General features: G+C 37.4%; 1 protein-coding gene across 1 annotated transcript; it reads left to right on the forward strand.

Moving 5' to 3' along the window:
• Positions 1-2,270: 2,270 nt before the first annotated feature.
• On the forward strand, positions 2,271-8,013 carry LOC120343681 (sperm-associated antigen 6). The gene is made up of 11 exons (XM_039412808.2): positions 2,271-2,422; positions 2,595-2,648; positions 2,775-2,870; positions 3,287-3,453; positions 3,855-4,038; positions 4,187-4,392; positions 4,865-5,038; positions 6,111-6,263; positions 6,442-6,633; positions 6,709-6,825; positions 7,442-8,013. Exons 2-11 carry the CDS (start codon positions 2,624-2,626, stop codon positions 7,652-7,654), a joined length of 1,527 nt encoding a protein of 508 aa, XP_039268742.1. The 5' UTR covers positions 2,271-2,422; positions 2,595-2,623; the 3' UTR covers positions 7,655-8,013.
• Positions 8,014-14,858: the final 6,845 nt, after the last annotated feature.

The raw sequence follows: 14,858 nt of genomic DNA on the forward strand, positions 1-14,858 counted from the left end.
TGTAACTGGACGTGCAGTCAGGCTATATTGGATTCTTAAATCTTAGTTTTCTGTTAGTGATTTTAATTTAATACGGTTTTCTACCTTTCAATGTAAGCATGTACTTTATGTTTAGATAAGGTGTTGCTGTGGAGTTGACTTGGTGGCCGAAGTGTAGATAGTGTGCTATGATCAAATTTGAGTGTTATTGCATGGTGTGATAATTTCTTGTGTCCCCGACGGAATTTTCTTTTGTATTCTCAAACCACCAATATAAAGTGATAAGAATTTAATGTTCAATACCTCCTAAAATCAATTGACCTCGCAAATTGTTTTTCGGACACGTTTAGTGGACATAACGATCGTTTTGTTGTTATGTTGTTCTTGTTGTTCATTGACACTTTTGGACACCTAGTGGAAAAACTAAAAAACGTATGTATGTATGTTTATTCGCCTCGTAATAGTGATAAATAAATAAATGAACAATTATTATTATTTAAGACGGGATGCATGCACAAGACCGTACTGGCCTAAAACACAAATGTGTGTCGTTTGGTGTGGTGAGAGTGGTAAGGGTGGAGTATACAAAACTGTTTATACAGGGGAGTTTATAGGACAAGACAATAAATATAAATAGAGACAACACAACACCAAATAAACATATACATAACAATGAAATCAAAATTTGAGCGCAAATACAGCGCCTTTGAGTGGTTAGACCATATAGTATGAATGGGCAAAGTATAAGAGATAAATTAGCGGTTCATGTACCTATATGGTATGTGTCACTCAAGGGTGCTAGTAGAGTCTTTGATAGAATATATCTATTTCAGCAAAATGTGAACCATACAGATTTTGGTGAAATACTTCAGTTCGTGTGTCAAATTGTTAGGTATTCTTGTTTTATTTATAAAATTGAAGCCGAATGTGGTGAGAATTAAAGGAAAAATAAACTGGAAAAGCATTTCAACAAAACCAGTCATAATTGCATTTTTGCCAGAAGAAAATAAATGTATAAAAGTACTATTTAATTAAGGCTAATACTTTATAAAAAAAAAGCATTGTTTCCATGTCATGGGTTGCCCTAATTGTATTAGAATCACAATAGAGTAATATAGTTTCATGGGGGGAGGGAAGGGAGAAATATATTTGATTTTGCGCTATGACCTATATCAGAAAGAAAGGGCCCAGCATGCTACTTTGACAAAGAGAACTGTTTCTATTGATGGCTGGATTCAAATTTGACCGCTTTTCTCTTTGATCACTGGACCAATTGCTTTGACATTTTTAGTCGTTGAAGATGAAAATTTTCTCCAGAAGGCTATTACTTTTATTTATTTCAAATATTTCTGTTAGCTCTGTGAGTTTTGTTTTTGTTTGTTAAGACGTCACCGAACGTTCTGCGGACATCGGACGCCATTTTGTGTCCTACTGTACTGCTTCGCTTGGTGTGAATATATATTTGTAGACTGAGATCTGACGGTACGGTAAACCCTACATCAAAATTATGAACAATTATTATTATTTAAGACGGGATGCATGCAAAAGACCGTACTGGCCTAAAACACATCAAAATTATGTACGTTTCAAACCTTATCCACGGTTTCGTTTGCTCTCCTGATTTAACATGTCCTGTAATCATTACAAAATTATTGATATGGTGTGGCAAATAATTTTTTACCATTGCCAGTTATGCTAGGGTTACCATATTTTTTTGAATTCAAAGTGGGACGCCTCCAGAGATACGACCCCTTAGCTATGATCCAGTAACTTTACAGATTCCGATTTTAATACATATAGGCCTACATTTAAAGCCACCCCGACTGTCTTCATTGACCATATTGTCATCGAGAGTTGATGCGCATATTCTCTGTCTAAATATCCGGTTCAGTTCAAAAAATAGGAAGGAATAGACGCTAACGATACAAATGATCCGAATTTAGATTTTGTTATGTACAGCAAAAAGAATAACCTGTTGTTTTCAAGCATTGAGAATTTACTTATTCGCCAAGCATGCTTTTCTATAGATTCTATAGAACGCTTTCAAAGGTCAATTTGAAGGAAAGTTGAAACAACAAAAAATAAATGAACAACAAACACGAAAAAACGAGCAATACAACTTTTGTCTGGGTACTTTTATTAAATCAGAGTTTTGAAATAAACTATCATATTTTGGCCGCGCAAAAATTAATTTAATCTTTCGGAGAGTTTTCAATTTGATTTGTTCAAAGTTAACCAATCTACGGTACACGATCCAGGAATGTTGTCTAGTGACACCTTGTGAACATAGTGATGTTGCTTCTCTAGCCGTTGCTAAGCGACCATAATCGACAGATTCGATTATCTTGAGCGTTTTGTGCGATTTGGCCAGGCTCTGTGAAATTCGCTTTTTTATTGTGCTATCAAGTTGCGTATTATTACACTTGTTGTAAGTCATCTACAGGTGGGTGATCATGTTTTGCTATTGTACTGTTATGTTAAGATCTACTGCAATATATGCCTGTATGCCCACTTGTCCTATATCGGTAGGCCTATAACATTACCGTAAGTTGTCATTAATTGACAATCCCCTCTTCTAAAATAAATAGCGTTCATGCAGTTTTATTGCTTTACAGGAAAGAAGCACAACGCTAAACAGATAACCATGAGTCAGCGTCAAGTTTTACAAGGTAAGATTAACACTTCTTACTAGTTATTTTAGTTGTCTGCTTTTATGGCTCAAATCTCATCATATTCGTAGATTTTGTAAATTGACATTTTTTGGGGAAAAATCAATTTTTATTTACTTTCCACAGTTTTTGAGCAATATCAAAAAGCTCGTACTCAATTTGTTCAAACAATTGGAGAACTATCAACAAGACCACAAAATATTGAAACCCTACAGAATGCAGGTAGTTATTTTCATCTTTGCATTAGTAGCATCGTTTATGTTAACTAGAGATTGCCATACATAATCATGAATAATGGTTCTTGTTACTTCTATTTTTGGATTCCTCACTATCGTAGGGTAGTAACTGCTGATTGCTAATTACGACTTTCTCCACCACAGTTCATGCGTCTGGTTGACTATTCCCATACTGGACATAGAGTGGTAATTGGATGAGAGATTGTGGTTGTGGTTTGCCGCCTTTTCGGCTTTCCCCTGAATCGGGACAAATATGAAAAATGTAATCAGAATTTATAAAACTGGAACTATCTGGTTCTTCTCTGACTTTATCATAAAAATGATTTTAAGTAATTATTTTAATGACATGTTTATCATAATTAATCCAGAACCTCATCTTTAATAATTTTTAAAATATTTTAGGTGTAATGTCACTACTCAGACCACTGCTACTTGATGTTGTACCAACTGTTCAACAAACTGCAGCTTTGGCTCTCGGTCGACTTGCAAATTATAATGATGACCTTGCGGAAGCTGTTGTAAAGGGGGATATTCTACCTCAACTTGTGTATTCACTCGCCGAACAAAATGTAAATGTATACTGTATTTTGCAGATTCAATTTTTGGCTTGATTTTATGGGGTTTTACTGATACCGCCATGTGTAGTGAATAATGAAAACATGGTGCTTTGACGTGTTATCGTGAACACAACAAAAAGAGATAGAACATATTGGTGCCCAACTGAGGATAAAAAGAGAGAAAGAGAACTAATCAATGACTGACCAAATTTTTTTGCCTCAGCTTGTTCGGGGGGAATATGGAAAAACCCTCATTTCTAGTCCTAAAAATCGGCCTTGGCTTATTTGCCAAGTTAGCTTATCAGCCGAAATCTGCTAGATTCAATATTTGTATGGTGTCTTGATCCATGCAACCCTTTTCTTGTAAGGATAATATATCACTATTAACCATTATATCTACATTTATATAACAGAGGTTCTACAAGAAGGCTGCCGCATTTGTATTACGTGCTGTTGCAAAACATTCACCCCAACTGGCTCAAGCTGTTGTTGATTGTGGTGCATTGGATGCTCTTGTCATTTGTCTTGAAGAATTCGATCCCGGTGTCAAAGAAGCAGCCGCTTGGGCTTTGGGATACATTGCAAGGCATAATTCAGGTATTTTGACTCTCGAATAATATTACATCCCATTTCAAGAATTGGAATGCTTTGTGAGTTTGGCGACACAATAGCTCAGTTAGCATCCATAGAAATACTAGATTATAATCTACTGTTTTTTTCTGATTTCATTTTTTTCTCTAAACAGAATTAGCCCAAGCTGTTGTTGATGCTGGTGCTGTCCCATTGCTTGTGCTCTGCATTCAAGAACCAGAATTGTCATTGAAAAGAATTGCTGCATCCGCACTTAGTGATATATGCAAACACAGTCCAGAACTAGCTCAAACTGTAGTTGATGCAGGAGCTATTGCACATCTTGCTCAAATGATCTTGAATTTGGATGCTAAATTGAAAGTAAGATATGCTTTATATTTTTTTTTAAATAAATTTAAGTGAAATTCTGAGTAAGGACTAGGGTTTAAATTATGTAAAAGTGGGAAATCGCTGGTCGATTATGGCTTTCTCCACCATAAGTTCATGCATCTGAAACGAATAACTTGTTGAATATTCCTATACCCGATATGGTGACTCGATCTGCCATTGTTTGCCTTTTGATAAACATTCTCATCTGCATTTTTTACCTTCAGGATAAATATGAAAATCCTATCATATATTACTGTAATATGGAAAACATAGGTAGGTGTCCCATGGTACACCTCAAAAGATCGTCAGTCAAAATGAAATTTAGTTTAGGTATTGCTATCAATTAGTATTCAAAGATGTTGATGAATTTAGAACATAAAGTATAGGCTAGAGTGTTGTATAAGGTATAGTCTACTTGCTTCCATTTTAAAATTTTAATTTACATTGATCCAAATTTTTTCAGAGACAAATCTTTTCAGCGTTGAGTCAAATTGCAAAACATTCAGTGGATTTGGCAGAAATGGTTGTAGAAGCTGAAATCTTTCCTGCAGTTCTAACCTGTCTGCGTGACTCTGATGAATATGTGAGAAAAAATGTGGCAACTCTGATCCGAGAAATTTCAAAGCATACTCCAGAGGTAATGACCACTGCTGCTGTTTGTACTTTAATTTTTTATTATTTTAAATTGTATTTACGCAAATGTGTCAAACTATTTATTAAAACATATTTCTAGGTTCCATTACATTTGAACCCACGTACATTTGAACCCATGGCAATTGCACCTGTATGCTATTGCACCTATGGATTTTTTTTTGTTTTTCGGATAGTTGAACCCACACTAACCCTAACCCATGGGTTTTAGCACCCGCATATAGATTGAACCCGTGGATATACAAATGGGTTCAAATGTACGTGGGTTCAAATGTACGGTCACCTATTCCTACATTGATTTCAATCTTTCATATGTATAATAATCATTTTCATCCATGCTCAACTATTTAGGGTTAAATATGGAAAGCAATGATGCTCTTTCCATCTGGGCTATGGTGCCTAGGCATGATGGCCTTATTGTTAAAGCGTTAGACTTAACTGTGATGAAAACGCAGGTTACACATCTAGATTTCAAATCCCATCTCTGCCACCTGACCCAGGATCAGTGTTCCCTCTAAGGTGTGCGCGTGTGCGCGCGCACACAGCTTTCAGAGGCTGCGCACACACATAGATTTACTGCGCACAGACGTATTTCGATGTAATGTAACAATGTGCTCGGTTGGCAGGTTGCGAAAGTTTGTTGTTGGCCCACTTATTACCCCATTAGAACGCCAAAATTTCTTCATTGGTTTTTGCACAAATATTAGTCATTTCCAAAAAAGTGCGCACACACCAAAATTTCTGCGCACACATACTACGAAAAATTAGAGGGAACATTGCCCAGGATTTAGTAAATTTGGTAGGGAATGTCGGACTGGAAAGTTTCCTGTACCAAAATTAGTAGCTTCTTACATATCGCTAAATATTGATGGTTGCTGATGTCTGGAACGAAAAGCATGTATAAAAAATTAATTTTAAAGCATTGTTTTGAGTTGTGAGCACATACATATTTCAAGAATTAACATTGAAATATAGAATAGGTTCAACAGTTTAGGAAGGTCTAATGAAGTGCTTTACCGCTTTTATCGCCCCTTATAAACTTGTTTATTTTTTTTCAGTTGGCTCAACTCATTGTGAATGCTGGTGGTGTAGCAGCCATTGTTGATTATGTTGGAGAATCAAAAGGAAATGTTTGCCTGCCTGGTATCATGACTCTTGGATATATTGGTGCTCATTCCGAAAACCTTGCTATGGCAGTTATAGTATCAAAGGTAGATAAAGTCAATGTTGAAATACAAAGATCATGTATGAAAATTTGATTACTTTGGAACTTGAAAAACATTACTCAGCTTATTATGATTAGCATAGCAATGTAGCATATTCAGTGTTTTTTAAAATGAATAGATTTTGCCTAATAAAAAATATCAATTTAATTGGATATATTTGCAGGGCGTAAACCAACTTGCTATCTCTCTAATGGAAGAGCAAGAAGATCACATCAAAGCTGCAGCAGCATGGGCACTTGGACAAATTGGACGCCATACACCTGAACATGCCAAAGCTATTGCTGTAGCAAATGTTTTACCAGGCTTGCTTCAACTTTTCCTGGCAGCAAATAGCTCTGAAGACTTGCAAATAAAGGTACGGAATGCTACCATTCGAATTTGATTTCAAAGTTTGATTTTTCTTTTTTCAATTTTTTTATTTTTATTTTAGGCAAAGAAAGCATTGAAGAACATCCTGCAAAAATGTGTCCATCTTCCAGCACTTGAACCTCTGTTACATGATGCTCCACCAAATATTCTCAAACATGTTGTTGGTCAATATAGCAAGGTAATTTAAATTGTTGCTGTAATTGAGAGAGAGAAAGAGTTTGTATTGCTGTCAAACATGATATATATATATTAACAGAATCAAAAGTTTTCGTTTCGACCATTTCTGATTATCTGGGTCAATTACCCTCAAAACAAATAAATTGAAATGGCTCAGCGGTGTAGCGCATCGTGCTATGCGTTAAGAATACGCTCGCCAACACACCTATGATTACCCTGCGTGGGTTCGTAGGTTTGAATCCCATGCGGGGATAATTATGTGCGAGAGAATTGCTGGACTCCTCGCCTCTGTAGAGTTCATGTAACCACTGGTTGGTTACGCCTTCCTCCACCATCAAATCCATACTTCCGAAAACAAATACCTGGCTAACTAATCCCATACCCGACATGAACTGGTAACCGGACGAGAGACCGTGGTTCGTCATATGATTGAGCTATCCTATCGACTTTCCTCTCCCCATGGATAAATATGTAAGTCCCATCCTATCCTAAATAGGTTAAAATTGTATTTTTGAACTCTCAGTACCTAAAAACCTATGTACAAAAACATAATCTGATTTGGTGCATTTTATCCATTTGGTAATTAGCACTTTAAAATATTTTCATCTGGATTTCAGGTACTTCCACATGACAACAAAGCTCGACGAATTTTCGTTACCAGCGGCGGATTGAAGAAAGTCCAAGAGATAAAGGCAGAACCAGGTTCCGTACTTAGCGAGTACATCAACACAATAAACAACTGCTTCCCTGAAGAGATTGTCCGCTATTACAGTCCAGGATACTCGGAAGCTCTTTTGGAGAGAGTAGAGAAATACGCGCCTACTGCTTAGTTTTAGATTTTTTATTTATCAATTTTATATACTATTTGCTTGTTTTCAGGAACAAGTAATGGCAAATTGTGTGTTTTCCAAGTATTTCCAATGATAAATCAACCATTTATGCATGATTTATCATTGAATAGTCCTTTGAAAACTTCACTTTATTTTTCATCTTGTATTTCCGCTTGTACAGCTCATTTCCAATATTAAATTTCATACAACATGTAGACTGTATCAATATACAGCCGAGTATTGATAACTCGGCTGCGATGTATATTTTTTTATGGTAATCCGTAATTTAGGAACACAACTAGCAAGGATTCTACCAAGAAGTTTTTCTACTGTGAAATGAATAAATACACTCTATTTTACTCATTGTTCAATTTTTGACGAAGTTGTCTTTTGCAGGATATTACAGCTTAATCGTATGGCTTACCACAGCCTCTCGTCCGGTTATCAATCCATGTCCAGTACCGGTATGGAATTAGTTCGTGAGTAGTTTGCTTCAAATGCACGGATTTCGTAATAGAGGGAGCCATAATATTAGCGACTCCCTAAACCAGGGGTCCGCAACTACTTTACAGCGCGAACCAAGCATGTATTGGTTTTTTAATGAATTTTGGATTCTACGCTGTAAGATTCACGTGAAACCAATCTTTATACATTATTCGCTGTTATTCCACTTATATGTATGGTTGGAGTGATGTATTTCTATCCGATGAGGGTGAGAAGATGAGTCTTTTGTCGGGCGTTGATCCCAACTGCTATAAGTGCTCCGTACGGAGCCTTGGGGCTCCGCGAGCTGTTCGTTCACTTAAAAAACTGACTTGGTTAATTTTGTTTCTGTGAAGAAGCATTAACGTCACTAATAAAATTTGACGAAGGTGGTGTCGAAATGTGGTAGTGATTCAAATATACCATCATCTATAACTAAGGGCGCAGCAGCCATGGTTAAATGAATTTAAACGTATTTTTGAGTTGCTCTTTCAGCCAATGTTCCCTCTAATTTTTTGTAGTATGTGTGCGCAGAAATTTTGGTGTGTGCGCACTTTTTTGAAATGACTAATATTTGTGCAAAAACCAATGAAGAAATTTTGGCGTTCTAACCGGGTAATAAATGGGCCAACAACAAACTTTCTCAACCTGCCAACCGAGAACATTGTTACATTACATCGAAATAGGTCTGTGCGCTGTAAATCTATGCGTGTGCGCAGCCTCTGAAAGCTGTGTGCGCGCGCACACCTTAGCTTAGAGGGAACACTGCTTTCAGCACTTAGGATTATCGCAATGTTTCGTTGTTAAGGGAGAGTTTGCAGTTATGAAGCCAATTATATTTGATACCTTCATATCGAATTCGGTCTATGCATAAATGTATCAGTGATTTCTAGATGCAGTGATGGGACAAATATCGGCCGACACAGTAAAATGATCAAACTTTCATTGAAGGGTTTAGATCAGGAGTCGGAAAACTACGGCCCGCGACGCTTCACTGAATTATATTAACAAAACAGCTTTATTGACGAATATATTTATTACGTGACAAAATTTGTTTTGAGAAACTAAATTATATATATTATAACCTAACAAGTATATAATTCACAATCACTCGTTTAATAATAAGGTTATAATTGATTATAATTAGAGAAATGGCAACAGAACGTAAAAAAGTTGATGCTGAGCGCAAATGGTTTAACGACGCTGAAACTATTCAAATGATCAGTATTTGCGCACTGCTTGAAATTTGAAAAAATGTGATTCATTGGCCATTCCTTTGGTTTTTAACTTTCTAAAATACGTGCGGCCCGCCAATGACTTGCAACCTTTATTTTTGGCCCGCGAACGACAAAAGTTTGCTGACCTCTGGTTTAGACTTTAGAGCCAGTGAAGTTATACAGTCATCCCAACTCAAATCCTCGACCCACTACCCTATCTCCCTCCACTTCCCTATTCTCGATCCGCTGCCCTGTCTCCCTCGCTTCAGCCAACTGCTTCACCTCCCTATCCTCGACCCACCGCCCTATCTCTCTCAACCTTTATATCCTCGACCCACTGTCCTATTTCCCCCAACCTTCCTACCCCCTTCAACCTTTTTATCCCTGACTCATTGCCCCATCCCCCTCAACTTTTCTATCCTCGATCCACCGCACTATCTGCCTCAAACTTCCCACCCTCGACCCACTGTCCGACCTCCCTCAACTTACTTATCTCCAGCCCACGACGCCATAACACTCAGTACCTAACCTAACGGCGCTACAATCACGACTCGATCGTCAAAAAGAACTCTACCATCTCGCGACCAACTTCCATGTATTATACTGGTCGAGTATGCCAATGAGATGATTCAATCGTACGTCGACAAAACATGATTGACGGCATTCGTAAATGTAGGCTGGAATCTCAATTGGTAATCAATAACCATAATTAGTGGCTTAAAAATGTGCTACTAATTAGGCTACTGTTGGCATCGGGTTTGAGGTGACTGTTTTTAAAATTTCAACAGGCCATTCGATATCGACATATCTGAGTTCCTTTTCAGAAACTCATTCAATATCCCCATGTATTTCTGTGCAAGGCAAAACGATGAGGAAATGATAAAATATTTGCACGTTTGGTCTTTTTCAACGAATGTTCTGCCATATTCTGTGGTATATACAAATTTCTTTTACGTGACTGAGAAGGCTGAAAAGTCAAAAACAGCCAAAAATATAAGTCGCTCAGTGAGTGTAATCCCTTCCAAACTATTTTTAAGCCATGAAATGTTTTGTCGTAGCTAGCGTTGCCAACATAGTCCCAAAATTGAGCTTATCTTATCTGCAACTTAATGAACTATAAAACGTGGAAAAAAAAATACTTTATACGGACCAGAGCACTATTGCTTATTTCGGATCAGCAATTTTGGGAAAAATTAACTTTTGTTTTGATGATTTCAACGTGAAATGGGGTACATTTGGGGGTTAGTTGCTATAAGATCAGGCACCGAATAGTATAGCACCGTAGTTCAAAGGTAGGTAAGTTGTGGCAGATAGGGCAGTGGGTCGAGAAGAAAAAGGTTGAGGGAGATAGAGCGGTGGTTCGATGATGCGAAAGTTGGGGAGATAGGGCAGTGGATCGAGGATAGGGAGATAGCGTAGTGGGTCGAGGATGGGAAGGCTGAGGGAGGTCGGGCAGTGTGTCGAGGATAGGTAAGTAGATGGAGATAGGGCAGTGGGTCGAGAACAGTTTTCAAGTAAACAAATAGCTCGCGGAGACCCTAAGTGTCTTTAACAGAGTCTTGAGGCTCCGTACGGAGCACTTTGAGAACCTAAAGTCTACGTAGTAGGATATAACAATGCGAACAACTAAGTAACGAATGTTTCCCCGACTTTTGATCTCTTGAATTTTCCCTCATTACACTCTACCATTGCAAAAATTCTGGTACTTATTTTAAGAATGGTTTTGCGAGTTTAGGACTCATATTTACCAAAACACCTAAAATCTAAAAACTAAAATCTAACAAATAACACGCGAAAACGGACAAAACGAGATAATATTCACAACCATGAAAATCTGTCTGAATGACTAAATCAGTGGTCGGCAACCACCAGCCGCGGCCCATCACCGGTCCGCAGAAACGTGACGCAAAAGAAGGACAATGTCCTAATAACATCTTTAGTTGATTGAAATTTCAAACAATAATGAGTTGAAAAGAGTCTTTGCGATTTATAGGGTAGCTACTTTGGCAATCGTTTGGGCAATACTGCTATCTGAATACCCCGACATTGCAAAAAAAAAGCTTTTACAGGCATCTTTACAGTTATGTGAGATCGGGTTTTCAAAATTGACAACTACAAAATCGCAGTAGGCTAAAAGTAAGAAATACGTTACTTGAATAACATAACTTTTATTTTTAAATTTAATATTAACTTATTGTTACCTCAAATTTTGCACTTATGCTGATTGGCCAAAGTTACGGCAGTAAATAAGGAAGTTTATACTTGGGGAAACATTCATAATCATGATCAGAGATTTATAAAGTTGTTATAGCTAAATTCGGTACACAGACGCCATGCTTATATATTTATGGTAAATTTAAATTGTTTTGCGACCCAGCGTGGAGAGCTCCGCGACCCAAACCTAGGTCGCGACCCCGTATTTGCGGACCCCTGGTGTGTCCAATGTTTTGCTAGCCAGATTTTCCCTATAAAGAATGCAATGCGTAAAATTGATATGAGGTGCAATTTGTAATACTCTTGCTAAAAACCTTTGTTTTCCCGCCATGGCCCCAGCCCTATCAGTACAAATGCTAATACACCGCTCCCATGATAATCCATCATTCTGTAGTCTCGTCGCCACTGCTGAGAATGTGGTTGACCAGTGCATGTTTCAGAAAGCGCCAAGCACATGAGTAACTTATATACCTAACGAACACAATCAACTGCGCTAAACCAGACGTATCCGTGGATTCATCCAATTGCAAAGCGTATTTTCCTCCTTTGACTCTATCAATCAGTTGGCACCTAATATCTTGACCCATTTCGCTGATACGTCGGCGAATGGTATCTGCAGACATTGGTATTTCTTTCAGTTCCTTAGTTACCTTGTCTCCATTCATAATTTGACTAATCGCAATAGTTTCGATTAGTGTTTCTCCAATGAGGTGTGTTTTTTTTTTATCTTTTGCGATTAAATATGCCACTTCATACAATGCCTTTTGTTGAGAAACGGAACAAACAACACATTGACGACGTGACTCATCATTTAGAAAAATACACGTGAAACCAAGCTTTATATATTCTTCGCTGTACTTTCGCTTATAAGGATGGTTTGAGTGATGTATTACTATCCGATGATGGTGAGGAGATGAAACTTTTGTCGGGCGTTGATCCCCACTGCTTGAAGACCATGCACCATGAAGGTGCATGCGGTGTTCTGTTCTCACTCAATTTCTCCGTTGTATCTTCCGCTCGCGACTTTTTTGGAGTATTCTTCAGTAACCAGTTTGTCAACATTATTTGTGACTAAAATTACCTTTAAAATTCTTAACCCCGCTAAATTTTGAATTTACCCAAGAATATCTTACAATAACAAATGTAACAGCACCCTAACTATTTAATTTAGAATGGACAAATCTCATCATATGTCTTTATCAAACAATTCCACACGACTACTGCTAACCTCGCATTGCTACGAAACAATACAATTGTCTACCTACGTCAGGGGTCGGCAACCTTTTTGTCGCTCGCGGGCCAAAAGTAAAGGTTGCAAGTCATTGGCGTGCCGCACATATTTTTAGAGAGTTAAAAACCGAACGAATGACCGATGAATCACATTTTTTTACACAGATCAGAAGGTAAATTTTACGCAGCGCGTGAAGAGTGACCATTTGAATATTTTTTCGCCATTAAACCATTTGTACTCAGCATCAACTTTTCTGCGTTTTGTTGCCATTTGTCTAATTATAATTAAATTATGGGCTCATTAAACGAGTACTTGTGAATCAATCAATCAATCAATCAATCATTTATTCGTCGTCACAAAAACATCAAATGCACAAAAAATTGGTACAATAAATAAATATAATAATAATGATATTTGTGCGACAGGAGTCGCGAGGGACCATATTAGGTCTTCAAGCAGCGACACCTAAAGCGCTGTTACTGGTTCAGTGTAAAAAAATAACTACATTTGCTACAAACATTGACTATGCAATAGTCGTTATGATGAACTATTTTGAATCATTGAAAAAATTCGCAGCAAACGCAACTTTACTAAAATCATATAATAGAGAAAAAAAAAAGAAAAACAACTCAACTATAAATTTATAAAAAAGGCATATTTGAATAAATGTATATAAGTTACATAAAAGACAAACGACAAGCGAGGGGAAAATGGTTAGACCAAAGACAAAATTGTAAGTGATTAATTGAATAGAAGTTGGTAAGCTCTAATAAATCATAAAATGTGGATATGTATATATATATAAATATATATATATATATACAATACGCTCCACAGCAAGTGGGCATAAAATTTACGAAAGAATGGTAGGCATATGCTTGCTCAATAAATTAAAATATAACGAATTTTGGCATTTTAGTGTAGAGGTTGCACCAAGGTTGGTAAAGTTAAAGTACCGGGTACTTTAGAAATAGACTCCTTACACCTATAGTTCCTCCGGCTTTTTGGGCAGCCATGGCGACAGTCGACAGTGAATTATATACTTGTTACGTTATAATATAATTTAGTCTACTCGTAAATTCTTTTTTGTAAAGAATGTAATAAAACAGCTGTTTTGTTACTATAATTCAGTGAAGCGTCGCGGGCCGGATTATATTGCTCCGCGGGCCGGACCCGGCTTGCGGGCCGTAGGTTGCCGACCCCTGACTTACGTAGTAGGATAATACCAATTAACAATGCAAACATCTACGGAATGAATGGTCCCCAATTTTCGATCCTGGCAAAATTCTTCCGCTTTATACTCTACCCTTGCAAAATTATTGGTTCTTATTTCGATAATGGTTTTGCGAGTTCACGCCTATAAACCGGTTTGTTTATATGTTTCAAACTATCATTTTAGTTCAATACATTCAACAACCTTTCATTCACATTTGCCTATAGAAAAGTTTGGCCTAGTCTATCACAGCTATTTCTAGATTAATTTTTGATTACTGCATTTAAAACTCCGACAGAGCAAAATGATTATTGAGTTATTTGATTAGGACTTATATTTACCAAAACACAACTGAAAACTAACAAACAACACGCGATAACCGCCAAAACGAGATAATATTCACAACCACGAAAGACTGTCTGAATGGCAAAAGTAACTGAGCGCTGCTGAAACGTTTATTGTTACTTCAATTTTGCACTTATGCTGATTGGCTAATGTTGCGGCAGTAAATAAGGACGTTTATACTCGGGGAAACATTCATAATTATAATCAGAGATTTTATAAGTTGTTATACATATATACGCTACACAGAGGCGATGCTCCTATTTATGGAAAATTAAAATTGTTTCGCGACCCAGAGCGGAGGGCTTCGCGAACAAATTTGGGTCGCGAACCCGTAGTTGCGGACCCCTGAGCTAAACCACCATCATCTCGAATATAATTATCACCCAGGGGATGCGAAGCCGCGCAATGTAATACTAACCGTCGAGCTTAACGGGAAGAGATAAACCATATGGCAAGCTTTTCAAGGAGATCAGTTATCTATGCATTTGCTGCTATCTTGCC

Source organism: Styela clava, chromosome 1 (genome assembly GCF_964204865.1).
Source record: "Styela clava chromosome 1, kaStyClav1.hap1.2, whole genome shotgun sequence".
NCBI lineage: Eukaryota > Metazoa > Chordata > Ascidiacea > Stolidobranchia > Styelidae > Styela > Styela clava.